Source organism: Ovis aries, chromosome 9 (genome assembly GCF_016772045.2).
Source record: "Ovis aries strain OAR_USU_Benz2616 breed Rambouillet chromosome 9, ARS-UI_Ramb_v3.0, whole genome shotgun sequence".
NCBI lineage: Eukaryota > Metazoa > Chordata > Mammalia > Artiodactyla > Bovidae > Ovis > Ovis aries.
The window spans coordinates 64641404-64655989 of NC_056062.1; the positions used below are offsets into that span (position 1 = coordinate 64641404).

The 14586-nt window shown below is 35.3% G+C and overlaps 1 protein-coding gene across 2 annotated transcripts in view; it reads left to right on the plus strand.

The window, feature by feature from the left end:
• Window positions 1-14586, plus strand: part of CSMD3 (CUB and Sushi multiple domains 3) — a 1392034-nt gene that overhangs the window by 783518 nt on the left and 593930 nt on the right. For both annotated transcript variants that reach the window (XM_060393469.1, XM_027973090.3), the window contains one exon: window positions 6151-6263. In XM_060393469.1, coding sequence (XP_060249452.1) covers window positions 6151-6263 — 113 coding nt within the window. The remainder of the gene's footprint in view (window positions 1-6150; window positions 6264-14586) is intronic.

The window sequence follows — 14586 nt, forward strand, 5'->3', positions numbered from 1 at the left end:
TATTTTCATCATCAAAGCTAATCATGGTCCTGAAGGGATTTTAGAGCCCAATTTAACCAGGGTTACTCAGTAGTAAATCTTAAATTTGGAGAGCATGGTTCATCTAACTAGTATTCCAAAAGAGCAGAGCACTATAATTGAGACTTTATAATTCAGTCTTTTATATCTAGGCTGTGTCGTTATAAGAGCATCAGCTGGTCCATTTAATTCTGGAACTGTCATTTGTATCCCATCCTCATCACCAAACTATTGAGGAAATATAATTAAAAATAATATCTCATGCAAACCAAGTTAAGACTCTCCAAAAATGTAGAAAGAATGAAGCACTCTTAATATTCAGTTCAGTTCAGTTCAGTTGCTCAGTTGTGTCCAACTCTTTGTGACCCCCATGGAGTGCAGTATGCCAGGCTTCCCTGTCCATCACCAACTCCCAGAGCTTCCTCAAACTCATCTCCTTCGAATCAGTGATGCCATCCAACCATCTCAACCTCTGTCATCCCCTTCTCATCCTGCCTTCAATCTTCCCCAGCATGAGGGTCTTTTCCAGTGAGTCAGTTCTTTGCATTTTCATGGGGCCATAGTATTGGAGCGTCAGCTTCAGCGTCAGTCCTTCCAATCAATATTCAGGACTTATTTCCTGTAGGATCAACTGGTTTAATCTCCTTGCAGTCTAAGCGACTCTCAAGAGTCTTCTCTAACACCACAGTTCAAAAGCATCTTCAGTGCTCAGCTTTCCTTATAGTCCAACTCTCACATCCATACATGACTACTGGAAAAACCATAGCCTTGATTAGATGGACCTTTGTTGACAAAGGGATGTCTCTGCTTTTTAATATACTGTCTAGGTTGGTCATAACTTCCCTTCCAATGAGTAAGCGTCTTTTTAATTCCATGGCTGCAATCACCATCTACAGTGATTTTGGAGCCCAGAAAAGTAAAGTCTGTCACTGTTTCCATTGTTTTCCCTTCTATTTGCCATGAATTTATGGGACCACATGCCGTGATCTTAGTTTTCTGAATGTTGAGTTTTAAGCCAACCTTTTTACTCTCCTCTTTCACTTTCATCAAGAGACTCTTTAGTTTTGCACTTTCTGCCTTAAATATGGTGTCATCTGGGTATCTTAGATTATTGATACTTCTCCTGGCAATCTTGATTCCAGCTTGTGCTTCATCCAGCCTGGCATTTCACATAATAGACTGTGCTTATAAGTTAAATAAGCACAGTGACAATATATACAGCCTTGATGTACTACTTTCCAGATTTGGAACCAGTCTATTTTTCCATGTCCAAGTCTAATTGATGCTTCTTGACCTGCATACTGATTTTTCAGGAGCCAGGTCAAGAGGTCTTGTATTCTCATCTCTTTAAGAATTTTCCTATTTTTTTGTGATCCACACAGTCAAAGGCTTTGGAGTAGTCAATAAAGCAGAAGTAGATGTTTTTCTGGACCTTTGTTGCCTTTTCTATGATCCAACCCTTGTTGGCAATTAGATCTCTGGTTTCTCTGCCATTTCTAAATCCAGTTTGAACATCTGGAAGTTCACAGTTCATATACTGTTGACGTCTGGCTTGTAGAATTTTGAGCATTACTTTGCTAGCTTGTGAGATGAGTGCAATTGTGTGGTAATTCTAACATTCTTTGGCATTTCCTTTCTTTGAGATTGGAATGAAAGTTGACCTTTTCCATTTTTTAATATTGAATAAGCATTAAACCAGACAAATGATAGACATCACAGGCAATCTGCTAAAGAAATTGTGAGTAAAACTAAATCTCACTCCTTATGTATCAGACAGATACAATCTGCTTGTATACATGTTATTTGTCCTTATCAAAAGGGAGAATAGAACTTCTATCTTTACAGCAAGCAGGGAGTTAACATCACGGGGCTATATGCTAGGCTTAAGCTCCTGCAGAAATAGGGAGACAGAGTGACATTTCCTTGATGCTTACATTTCAAAGAGATAACCCTAAAGCCTCAAATAAATATATTTATGTAATGTGAAAAAATGACAAGAGCCATATTTAGCTTCAAAAATTGACATACATCTGTAAGAAATTTTGTCATTTATAATTGCAAGTTTTCTAAAAGAAATGCTACAGAGAAAGGGGGAATTGTCTTTAAATTTTGATACTGGGGAAATTTTTAATTTAACTGTTATTTTAAAATTTATTTTTACTATTACACCACCAATTCATTGGAAACTAGATAGAATTATGGCCAATAGGAGTACAAGTTGTCAGTGAAACAATTAGCCTATATGTGTTAGCAGTTCTCTATGAACTGACAAAATTAAATGTACTAAAGTTTTTTGGTTGGTAAAAAAGTATAGGACTGAGATGGATATAATAAAGAGGAACAATTTAATCTTATAAAAAAAACACACGTTTTAATATTCACTAGGAAATAGATTGGTGGTATATTTGATATGGTGTAGCTGATGTATATCCTATAGTTTTAAACTCTCATGACCATTTCATAATGGGTTTACTTTACTCTGAGCTTGAGTCCTCACTCTTGCCCATAAGCCTGTCTCTTTACTGTAGCTCAGAAAATGATTGTTTCTGAACTCATCAATTTGAAGATTGAAGGTTCATGTGCCATGGAATTTTCAAATGATAATGCATATATGTATGCATATGTGCATACGATATGCACATATATTACAAAGGATAATGTATGTGTGTTCTTTATATTATAAAAATTTTATTTCCTTTGGCAAGAATGAAGTGAATGTAGTCTAAAATTCTATAATATCTTATATATCTTTATATCTCACACTATTCCTCAATATTATGCACAATTTCATAATTACATCACAATATTTAACTGAGTTCATTTGTGATGATTCCAATAAATTCTGTAACAGTCAACACTGGTGGCATAGCTGTATTGCTAATGCAGTCTGTTGATCATGGTTTATAGTTTTGGTGGTTGACTAAGAACTGGACATTCTGCGGCCATGGTGGCCTCAAGAATGTGACAGTCCTCTATGTTGCCCTCTGCTAGTGTAATTATAGCATAGCCTTCATCCAGAACACAGCTTTATATTAGGATGCTCTTTTTATCAATATTAGGAAGGGAAACTTTATACCTTCTCTCCTATAATTTTTCAGAAAATTTCATGTTTTTAGCAATAAAGTAGGTAAACACTTGAGAATTTCTTCTTTTAAAAATCTATTTTTTTTTCCTGTCTTGCATACAGGGTCGCCATTGCCATCTTTCTAAATTCCATATATATGTGTTAGTATACTGTATTGGTGTTTTTCTTTCTGGCTTACTTCACTCTGTATAATCGGCTCCAGTTTCATCCATCTCATCAGAACTGATTCAAATGAATTCATTTTAACGGCTGAGTAATACTCCATTGTGTATATGTACCACAGCTTTCTTATCCATTCATCTGCTGATGGACATCTAGGTTGTTTCCATGTCCTGGCTATTATAAACAGTGCTGCGATGAACATTGGGGTACATGTGTCTCTTTCAATTCTGGTTTCCTCGGTGTGTATGCCCAGCAGGGGGATTGCTGGGTCATAAGGTAGTTCTATTTGCAATTTTTTAAGGAATCTCCACACTGTTCTCCATAGTGGCTGTACTAGTTTGCATTCCCACCAACAGTGTAGGAGGGTTCCTTTTCTCCACACCCTCTCCAGCATTTATTGCTTGCAGATTTTTGGATCGCAGCCATTCTGACTGGTGTGAAGTGGTACCTCATTGTGGTTTTGATTTGCATTTCTCTAATAATGAGTGATGTTGAGCATCTTTTCATGTGTTTGTTAGCCATCTGTATGTCTTCTTTGGAGAAATGTCTATTTAGTTCTTTGGCCCATTTTTTGATTGGGTCATTTATTTTTCTGGAATTGAGCTGCATAAGTTGCTTGTATATTTTTGAGATGAGTTGTTTGTCAGTTGCTTCATTTGCTATTAATTTCTCCCATTCAGAAGGCTGTCTTTTCACCTTGCTTATATTTTCCTTTGTTGTGCAGAAGCTTTTAATTTTAATTAGATCCCATTTGTTTATTTTTGCTTTTATTTCCAGAATTCTGGGAGGTGGATCATAGAGGATCCTGCTGTGATTTATGTCTGAGAGTGTTTTGCCTATGTTCTCCTCTAGGAGTTTTATAGTTTCTGGTCTTACATTTAGATCTTTAATCCATTTTGAGTTTATTTTTGTGTGGGGTGTTAGAAAGTGATCTAGAGGGAGAGGGAGAGGGTGGGATGATTTGGGAGAATGGCATTCTAACAAGTATACTATCATGTAAGAATTGAATCGTCAGTCTATGTCTGACGCAGGATACAGCATGCTTGGGGCTGGTGCATGGGGATGACCCAGAGAGATGTTATGGGGAGGGAGGTGGGAGGGGGGTTCATGTTTGGGAATGCCTGTAAGAATTAAAGATTTTAAAATTAAAAAAATTAAAAACTAAAAAAAAATAATAAAAAATAAACATTAATGCACTCAATAAAATAAAGGAACAGGGCTTTCTATGCTAAAAAAAATAAAAATAAAAATAAAACCTATTTTTTAAGTATGTAATTTAGAATTTCCTATCATGATGGATATTTTACTCAGCAGTGGATCCATTCTTCTTTCCTCTTTGTATTCTTTGTTTTTAAATTTTAATTGGAAGCTAATTACTTTACAATATTGTGGTGGTTTTTGCCATACAGTCACATGAATCAGCCATGGATGTATATGTGTTCCCCATCCTGACCCTCTCTCCCACCTCCTTCCTCATCCCATCCCTCAGGTTCATCCCAGTGGACCAACCCTGAGCACCCTGTCTCATGCATGGACCTGGACTGGTGATCTACTTTACATATGATAATATACATGTTTCAATGCTCTTCTCTCAAATCATCCCACCCTTGCCTTCTCCCACAGAGTCCAAGTCTGTTCTTTACATCTGTGTCTCTTTTACTGTCTCACATATAGGGTCATCGTTACCATCTTTCAAAATTTCATATATATGCATTAATATACCATATTAGTGTTTTTCTTTCTGACTTAATTTGCTCTGTATAACAGGCTCCAGTTTTATCCAGCTCATTAGAACTGATTCAAATGTGTTCTTTTAAACAGCTAAGTAATATTCCATCGTGTATATGTAACACAGCTTTCTTATCCATTCGTCTGCTGATGGACATCTAGGTTGCTTCCATGTCCTGGCTATTATAAACAGTGCTGCAATGAACATTGGGGTACATGTGTCTCTTTCAATTCTGGTTTCCTTGGTGTGTATGCCCAGCAGTGGAATTGCTGGGTTGTATGGCAGATATAGGAGGAGAGCCTTGAGGGGAAAAGTGTGTCAAGAATACAAAAAGTTATTTTTTTGTTGTTTTAACTGTTTGTAATTTTGACAGACTTTTCCCCTCAAGGTCATATTTACTCATTTGCTCTCCTCTTTTGTATGACTATTGCCTCAGTTCAAACATGTGACCGAGCATTATTAATGACAGTGGAATCATTAAGTAATTTCTCTTCTTAAGGTTATAAAAGTGAACATTACTGAATGAGCTTATTGATGCATAGATTCAGTGATGCCATATCAAATTAGCAGCATATTATTTAAAATAAAATTGTTTCCAGTAAAACATACTTGACATGGCTAGCCTGACATCAGTATTGCAAAGGGTTATATTATACTCCTTGTCATTTTATTGTTTTGCACAGTACTTAAATATTTTTCACAGTGCTTCTTTAGAACGAAGTTCTGTGAAACTTGAAAGGTTAAAATGAAGTACATTACTGGTGTGAAAACAGCAGCAACAAGTTAAAGATTTTTATAGATTCTTTTTTTCTTTCAATTTAAAAGAAGTATAAGATTTTCAGTATTTAAAATTTAGTACCTTGCCTCAGGGATTTGAAAGATATAACCTAGTTTAGCACATAAATTAGTACTTGTTTATAGTAAACATTGATCTCTAAATTATGTTATTTGTCTGTTCTATCAGTCTTGTAAATTAATCTGCCAGTTGTTTGTTTCTAGCTGAGAAAGTTGTGAGAAACTCATCTGTCTCATAATTTGCTTACAGAGGGTATTCAAATGAGCTGTTGCATATTAAAAAGAACAACTAGAAACTTCCCTGCCAGTGCAGTGGTATTTTAATAATCTGTTTCTCCTCTCTCTATCCACCTCTTTTTAGGCTGACTGGAAGCTTTGTGCCAGACCTGATAGTAAGCATGAGTAGCCAAATGTGGCTGCACCTTCAAACAGATGAAAGTGTTGGATCTGTTGGCTTCAAGGTTAACTACAAAGGTAATGATAACTTGTTACTATGGGAAATATGTTACCTTAATAACACCAGGGAATACGTTTAAATTCAAGTTTAATTGCATCTATAAAAGTTTCCCAGCATACAAGCAAGAGTATATTTCAGTGTAACACTTTCCTTTTTAAATTAATTACAAATGTTGATTTCACTTTTCTTTAAGAAAAATTGTCTTTCCTTTCAAATGAGTATATTTTACATACTTCATCTCTCCTTTAAGTCTGCTATACCACTATACAGTGCCTAGGCTTTAGTCACTTTGGACTCCTAGCCTTTCCAAGAATATGCAATGTGATTTTATAAACTTTATACAAATTGCCTGGCAAAAATCTACTAATTACTTAAACACATAGCAAAGGACTTAATTCTTTATTTTTATTTTGTAATGCATCTGTGAATCTCTCAGATTATATGCATGGTATGAGTGTTCAGATTATCAACTTCTATGTAAATTATGGACCACAGATGTTTTAAATTGCAACTACTCATCCCAATATTGATAGTTTTGCAGATTAATGTTAAATTACATGTATATAACACAATCTTTTGTTTCACTTCCATTAGTGAGGTAGATGCAGACACTGAAATCACAAATATCTCTGACACATGATTAACCTTTTTAAAGTCAAATAGAGAAATGGATGTGCAGGTATACACTCAATGTACATATCAAAAATGCAGTTTCGAAATTCTGGTGGAAAACATATGTACGTTATTAAGTTTAATTAAAATCTATGCTTTAAAAGATGAAAATGTGAAACAGAACATCAGAATATATTGCTATCTGATTTTATTTTTTTCTATTATAAAAGTATTATTCTCTATTTTATCAGTTCAACAGTGGATTGTAAAGTAGACAGAATTCTTTTACTTGCATAATAATAATTGTTAACCAGAGTTTATTTTTTTCAAAGATTGGCTTGTCATGCCTTTCTGTCTGGACACAGGGAAAGGAATGCATTGTGTTGTCAGGAAGAACAGGACATATGCATTCTGTGTTTTTAACTTGAGACTAAATTTGATGCTACATTAATTTGAATAGTTCAGGAAATCCGTATAAATGTCAGTTTTAAAAAATAAAAAGGTTAGCCTGATTATAATTTTAAATATATCCTTACTCCATTTAAAATCCGCATCTAACCCCAGAAAATAAAACAAAGTTACAAAGGTTAAAGTATGGTCAGCTTCTGTTGCAAGTATCTATGCCTTGATTGTTTTATTTTTCTTGATTTTTCCCCTGTAAATTATATTCCTCTTTGTTTTATTATTTTCTTCACCCTATGAAAGTTAAATATTAGAAAGTCTAGAATCATTCAAGCTGTGTTAATCATTAATGACACTGTTTCAGCAAAGAATACAGGTTTCAAAGTTCATGAACAGTTTAGAGCAGCAGGAGAGTGCCATCGATATTTCAGCAGTCTCCACTGCAGTTCACGAGCTGGAAGTACATTGTAAAGTAGCACAATTTGTTTTCTGCTAAGTTTTTAACACAATTTTAAAATATATGTACTGCTTAAGGATCTTCTATGTGCCACCTACTGAATGAGCTGTTGAATATAGAAAGAACAACTAAAATTTCCCTGGCAGTGCAGTGGTTAAGATGCTATATTCCTGCTGTAGGTGGCAAGGGTTGAATCCCTAATTGGGGAACTAAGATAAGATCCCTCCCACATGCCATGAGGTGATGCAAAAAAAAGAAAGAAAGAAAAATAAAGAATAGCCAGATATTTTCTCTCTTAGCAAGAGCATAATATAGTGACAGAAAAAGAATATATCCAACAATCCCTGTGCTAACATCCACCAAGATGAGATATTTCAAACAAACCCAGAAAATTCTTAATGAATAATGTCCTTACTCTTCTCCCACCCTTCAACCTGGTCTCTTCCAGTCTCACATCCACACTGCTAATGGTGATCTTCCAGCAACAGAAAGGTGATCATATTACCCTCCAGCTTAAAATGTTTCCAGACTTTTTGTTGTCTAAAGATGAAGTCCAGAACCTCCATAGTGCTTATCTTCCAGATTGTTTTTTTTCTTTCTACACTTAAGTTTTATAAAATGATCTTTGAACCCAGCAAGTTGTTTCATACTTCTCCTTACACTCAGTAAATTCTGTCTGGATCCATATTCAGTTCTAAACTCAACATCACATCGCTCATCCTTTAAGACAAAGTTCAAGTATTTTTCTGTGAAGCCTTCCTTAACTCCACACATTACAGAAGAACTCCCCCTCTGTTTAGTCTCTCAGTCCTGTCCAGCTCCTTTCAACTCCATGAACTTAGCCCACCAGGCTCCTCTGCCCATGGGAATTCTCCAGGTGAGAATACTGGAGTGGGTTGCCATGCCATCCTCAAAAATGCATCATGTTCATCTTTAAATTTCCACTAGCAAGCCCCTGCTATGTTCTCATAGGTAATTAATGATTATTTGTTCAATAAAGCTGAAAAAATGAGTTGACCTATATAATATGATGGGTAAGGTACATCCTCAAAAGTTTAGTTTTCCTACTGTGAAAATCATGTTTTACATCTCCCATAATTTAAAACCTGAGCTCAAAGTTGAAGCAGGATTCATCTTGAGAAGTTTCAAATTTTGATGTGCATATAAGTTTAGCAACTTTGCCTACTAAAAATAATTTTCATAATTACCATGTTCTCAGTTAAGTAGTATGTTGGTTCTAAATGGGACACCTGCTTAAAAACAAAACAAAAACTTTCTCTATTTGATCTAAAGACATTTTTTTTATCACCTAGAGATTTTTCATGAGATAACATTAACGTAGATCTCCTATAAACTAAGCATACATTTTCTTGTGTATTTTGTCCTTGTAAGAGAGAACATAGCTATAAGACTATTTGGTCATTTACTCAATGTTAAATATTTAGGAAATTTAATTGTTTTTCTGACTGTAAGCCTCTTCGTATCTTCCTGGATTAATGTTGGTCATTTATATCTTGTTAGAAATTTTTCTAGGATATAGATAATAGTTTTCAAAAATATTAACAGTTCATACCTAGCTTATTAAAAAAAACTTTTTCTAAAAAAATAAAGAATAGTAAAGATATATTATCCAAATATTTATCAGTTCAGTTCAGTCACTCAGTCATGTCTAACTTCTTGTGACCCCATGTGATGTAAACTAATTACAAAGAGTAAATTTTTCTCTCTCTGGCAGCATCCGCTTTTTAGCTTGCCCAGCAATCCTCCAACTTTCTTCTATCAGCTCACCTATTTTAGGCTTTGATCAACCTTGTCTCTTCTAGTTCTGTATGGGTCTATAGGCTTGGGCCGAGCTAATCAGAATTCCTTTTGATACAGTTATCAGTCTAGGACCTGGGGCAATTGATATAGATTCCAGGTGGAAGAAAATCGCTTTTCTGAGATTATATGCTCTTAAGGATCATTTAACTTGGTGCCAACTTGGTGCCTACTGGTGTCCAGCTTTTGTTACTAGAAGAACCAGTAGATGAAAAGAATGAAAAACAGTACTGTAGAAAAAATAGAAACTTCTAACTGCCTGAAGGGAATACTAGACCTTGGTTATCTAATTGCATAAGGCTATAAACTTTTCCTTGTTTAAGCCATGATGAGTTCAGTTTATGTCACTAATTAAGTCCTGATTAACACATTTGTGATCTCTTTGTTTAATTCTTTCAAGATAGAAAAAAAGAGAATATTTACATTATATTTCAATGCTAGTAGAATCAGATATATTTCTTTCTTTTTCTTTTCTGTGTTTTCAAAAAAAATTTAAGGTGGAAAAACACCTTACTTGGATCCCAGGGAGAATGTGTACTCATAGAAATGAACAGTTACAGTTGAGAAAGTAATATTCAATACATTATTTGCTTTTATCAGGAAAGGAAACATGAAAATATTAGTGTTCTCTGATCACCTTCTACTGACAGTATACATTTATAATGAATAAAATTCTTTACTAGTCTTAGGACATATGCCTTAATGCTATTATTTATGCATTAAGTTTTGGTTCCAGTTTTTTTTTTTAAATTCTCAAATCATTTCATGAGATTTATTGAGATGTTTAAAAAGTAGCATTAATTCCTTGGTTCTTATATGACTAATTATGGCACTGATACATAATTAGTTATCACTTAAATCATGCTGTAGAATAATGGAAAATATTCTAAATATTTTTGATTACTTTATCTGCCTTAATATTTCTGTTATAGTTCAGAAATTGGCCTATATATATGTATATATAATATATGTATATATAATATAGGCCTATAATATATATATATTCACTCTATCTCAAGTGAATTCAATTAAATTAGATCAAAGTCATCTAAAGAACATACTTAGGTGATGATTGATAGTCTCTTAAAAATGCACTCTGGAAATAATGAAAATAATTATAATTGTATCAAAAATATTTTTTAAATTTTCTAGGAATTCAATTATTTTCACATACAAACATAATGTTAGCATTTTATGGAGATATAGTTCAATGTTTGTGGGATTAGATCAGAATCTAAGTTCATTTGTGCAAATAACTGTTTTCCTCTAAGGTGTACCATGTATATAGCTGATTCAGTAAATGCTGAAAGGAAAGTTTCTCTGTCTTTAAAACAAGGAGCTTGGACTAAATATTTCCTTTGAATTCTGACACTTTATTATATTTTATAAATTAAATATTGATATGTTCATTGTTCTGTCCAAAAATATTATAGTCAATATTTATTCATTATAGTAAACTGATACACCTTCAATGGGACATTCTTTGTTTGAGTTCTCAGGAAAATTTGTCTTAGAAATTTTTTCTATCTGGTGGTGGCCTATTAACACAGAACTAGTGAGCCCCCTTGGGTTTTTTCATTATTGTGTCTTTTGAAATATTTCTTCTCTTCATATAATTTTCATTTTCTTTACTGAAATATTGCCTGTAAAAGTGTTTCTTGGGAAAATTGCTAAATAGCATATAGTATTTTGTGGGTGATTGTTATAACATTTCAGTCCATGCTCAGAATAAAGAGGGCGTTTAGCATGATTCATGAAAACTTACATTATAATAAAATTTATTTTTTATTGTTACCTTTTTTTAGCTGAAAGGACTTATTTTACTTTGCATTGAGTACATCAAGTTTCTTCAGAAAACTACTGTTCCTAAAATATTCAGTTTGACTTTGTCACAGTCTGCAGTGAGGGTTAACCTTTTTGTATCTATACCCCCAGAATGAGAATGAGTAGCAGTAGAGTATTAAAAATCACGTCTTTTGAAATAACTGTTGAGTTTCCACTATATACCAGGCATGGTGAAGGACAGGGTACATAGCAAAAAATAAGATGCTTAGTCACTGCTTCCAGAATAATGGAATGAAGACTAACACATCAAAAATAGTGGTAAATACGAAGAGTGATGAAAATGAAAAAGGGAATATACTTTTGGGAGACTATCCCAAGGCATCTAATGCAAACCTCAGGGAAAGCTTTCTTGAGAAGGTAAACACAGACTGAGATATAAAGCTGAGTAAGAGTTAATAAGGCTAGAAGTTGGACAGCAAGACGAGTGTGTTTAGATGACAAGTTCATTTGAGTACTTAATAGAATTCCTGGATATATGGCCAAAATGGAGAGAGAAAAAACTATGGTGTAGTCCTGGATATGGCTGGAGAGGTGGGAAAGTGTGAGTCATACTTTGGTGCAAAACATACTGTGAAACTGAACCTGTGAGACTGAAAGATGTTCATTTTTTCCCATGGAAGAAAAAGATCATTCCACCCACTCCCAGGTAGATAGCTTTTGCAATTTTCCTCTGAGGACAGGGACTAGTATTTAGTTAAATAATTGAATCATAGAACTTTGGAGCTGGAAGAGACTTTGAGGTAGTTGAATCAATTATAATTATTGCATCTGAGAAAACTGAGTCCTATATAAAGATCAGTTTTTTCTCACAGTCACTATCGGTACTGCCTGAGCCCAAAGTGGAATGATAAACTGTTACTTCTGTGAGTGAAATGAAAGTTGCTCAGTCATGTCCGACTGTTTGTGACCCCATGGGCTATACAGTCCATGGAATTCTGCAGGCCAGAATACAGGAGTGGGTAGCTTTTCCCTTCTCCAGGGGATCTTCCTAACCCAGGGGTTGAAGGCATGTTACAGGCGGATTCCTTACCAGATGACCCATGAGGGAAGCCCAAGAATACTGGAGTGGGTAGCCTATTCCTTCTCCAGCAGATCTTCCCCATCAAACTGAGATCTCCTTGATTCCAGATTCCTGATTGGCAGATTCTTTACCAACTGAACAGATTCTTTACCAACTGAACTATATTGCTTTACACTTTATATTTCTCCATATATCCAAGATGTGTATGTGTGTGTGTGTGTGTGTGTGTGTGTGTGTATAGTTCTTCAGTTGTGCCTGACTTTGTGACCCCATAGACTGCAGCAAGCCAGGCTTCCTTATCCTTCACCGTCTCCCAGCACTTGCTCAAACTCATGTACATTGTGTCAGTGATGTCATCCAAACATCTCGTCCTCTGTTGTCCCCTTCTTCTCCCGCCTTCAATCTTTCCCAGCATCAGGGTCTTTTCTAATGAGTCAGCTCTTAGCATCAAGGGGCCAAAGTACTAGAGCTTCAGCTTCAGCATCAGTCCTTCCAGTGACTATTGCGGACTGTTTTGCTTTAGGATTGACTAGTTGGATCTCCCTGCAGTTCAAGGGACTCTGAAGAGTCTTCTGCAACACCACAGTTCAAAAGCATCAGTTCCTTGGCCCTCAGCTTTCTTTATGCTCCAGTTCTCACATCCATATATGACTACTGGAAAAAACATAGCTTTGACTAGATGGACCTTTGTTGGCAAAGCAATGTTCCTGCTTTTAATATACTGTCTTAGTTTGTCACAGCTTTTCTTCCAAGGAGCAAGCATCTTTTAATTTCATGGCTGCAATCACCATCTGCAGTGATTTTGGAGCCCAAGGAAAGAAAGTCTGTCACTGTTTCCATTGTTTCCCCATCTATTTGCCATGAGGTGATGGGACCAGATGCCTTGATCTCCGTTTTTTTAATGTTGAGTTTTAAGCCAGCTTTTTCACTTTCCTCTTTCACTTTCATCAAGTGGCTCTTTTGTTCCTCTCCACTTTCTGCCATAAAGGTGGTGCCTGTCATCTGCACATCTGAAGTTACTGATTTATCTCCCTGCCCATCTTGATTCCAGCTTGTGCTTCATCCAGCCCAGCATTTCACATGATGTACTCTGCATGTAAGTTAAATCAGCAGGGTGACAATATACAACCTTGATATACTACTTTCCCAATTTGGAACCATTCTGTTGTTCTATGTCTGGTTCTAAATGTTGCTTCTTGACCTGCATACAGGTTTCATGGGAGGCAGGTAAGGTGGTTTAGCATTCCCATCTCTTTAAGATTTTTCCAGTTTCCTGTGATCCACACAATCAAAGGCTTTAGCGTAGTCAATGAAGCAAAAGTAGATATTTTTTCTGGAATTCTCTTGCTTTTTCTGTGATCCAGTGGATGTTGGCAATTTGATCTCTTGTTCCTCTGCCTTTTTAAAATCTAGCTTGAACATCTGGAAGTTCTTGGTTCATGTACTGTTGAAACTTAGCTGTAGAATTTTGAGCATTACTTTCCTAGAGTGTGAAATGAGTCCAATTTTGCGGTAGTTTGAACATTCATTGGCATTTCCTTTCTTTGAGATTGGAATGAAAACTGACCTTTTCCAGTCCTGTGGCCACTGCTGAGTTTTCCAAATTTGCTGGCATATTGAGTACAGCACTTTCACAGCATCATCTTTTAGGATTTGAAATAACTCAGCTAGAATTCCATCACCTCCACTAGCTTTGTTTGTAGTGATGCTTCCTAAGGCCCGCTTGACTTCAAGCTCTGGGGTGTCTGGCTGTAGGTGAGTGATCACACCATTGTGGTTATCTGGGTCTTTAAGATCTTTTTTGTGTAGTTCTATGTATTCTTGCCACCTCTTCTTAATATCTTCTGCTTTTGTTAGGTCCATATTGTTTCTGTCCTTTATTGTGCCCATCTTTGCATGAAATGTTCCCTTGTTATCTCTAATTTTCTTGGAGAGATCTCTAAGTTTTTCCCTTTCTATTGTTTTCCTCTATTTCTTTGGACTATATATATATATATATATATATATATATATATATATAGAGAGAGAGAGAGAGAGAGAGAGAGAGAGAGAGAGAGAGAGTTGACTGATTGGCAAACTCTTGTAGGCTGTACAAAGCCTCTGTCAGATAATCTATAGTCATCAAGATTTCTAATCAAAGTAATGTGTCTTTTCCCTCAATGCCAGTAATAATTTATTTTTATAC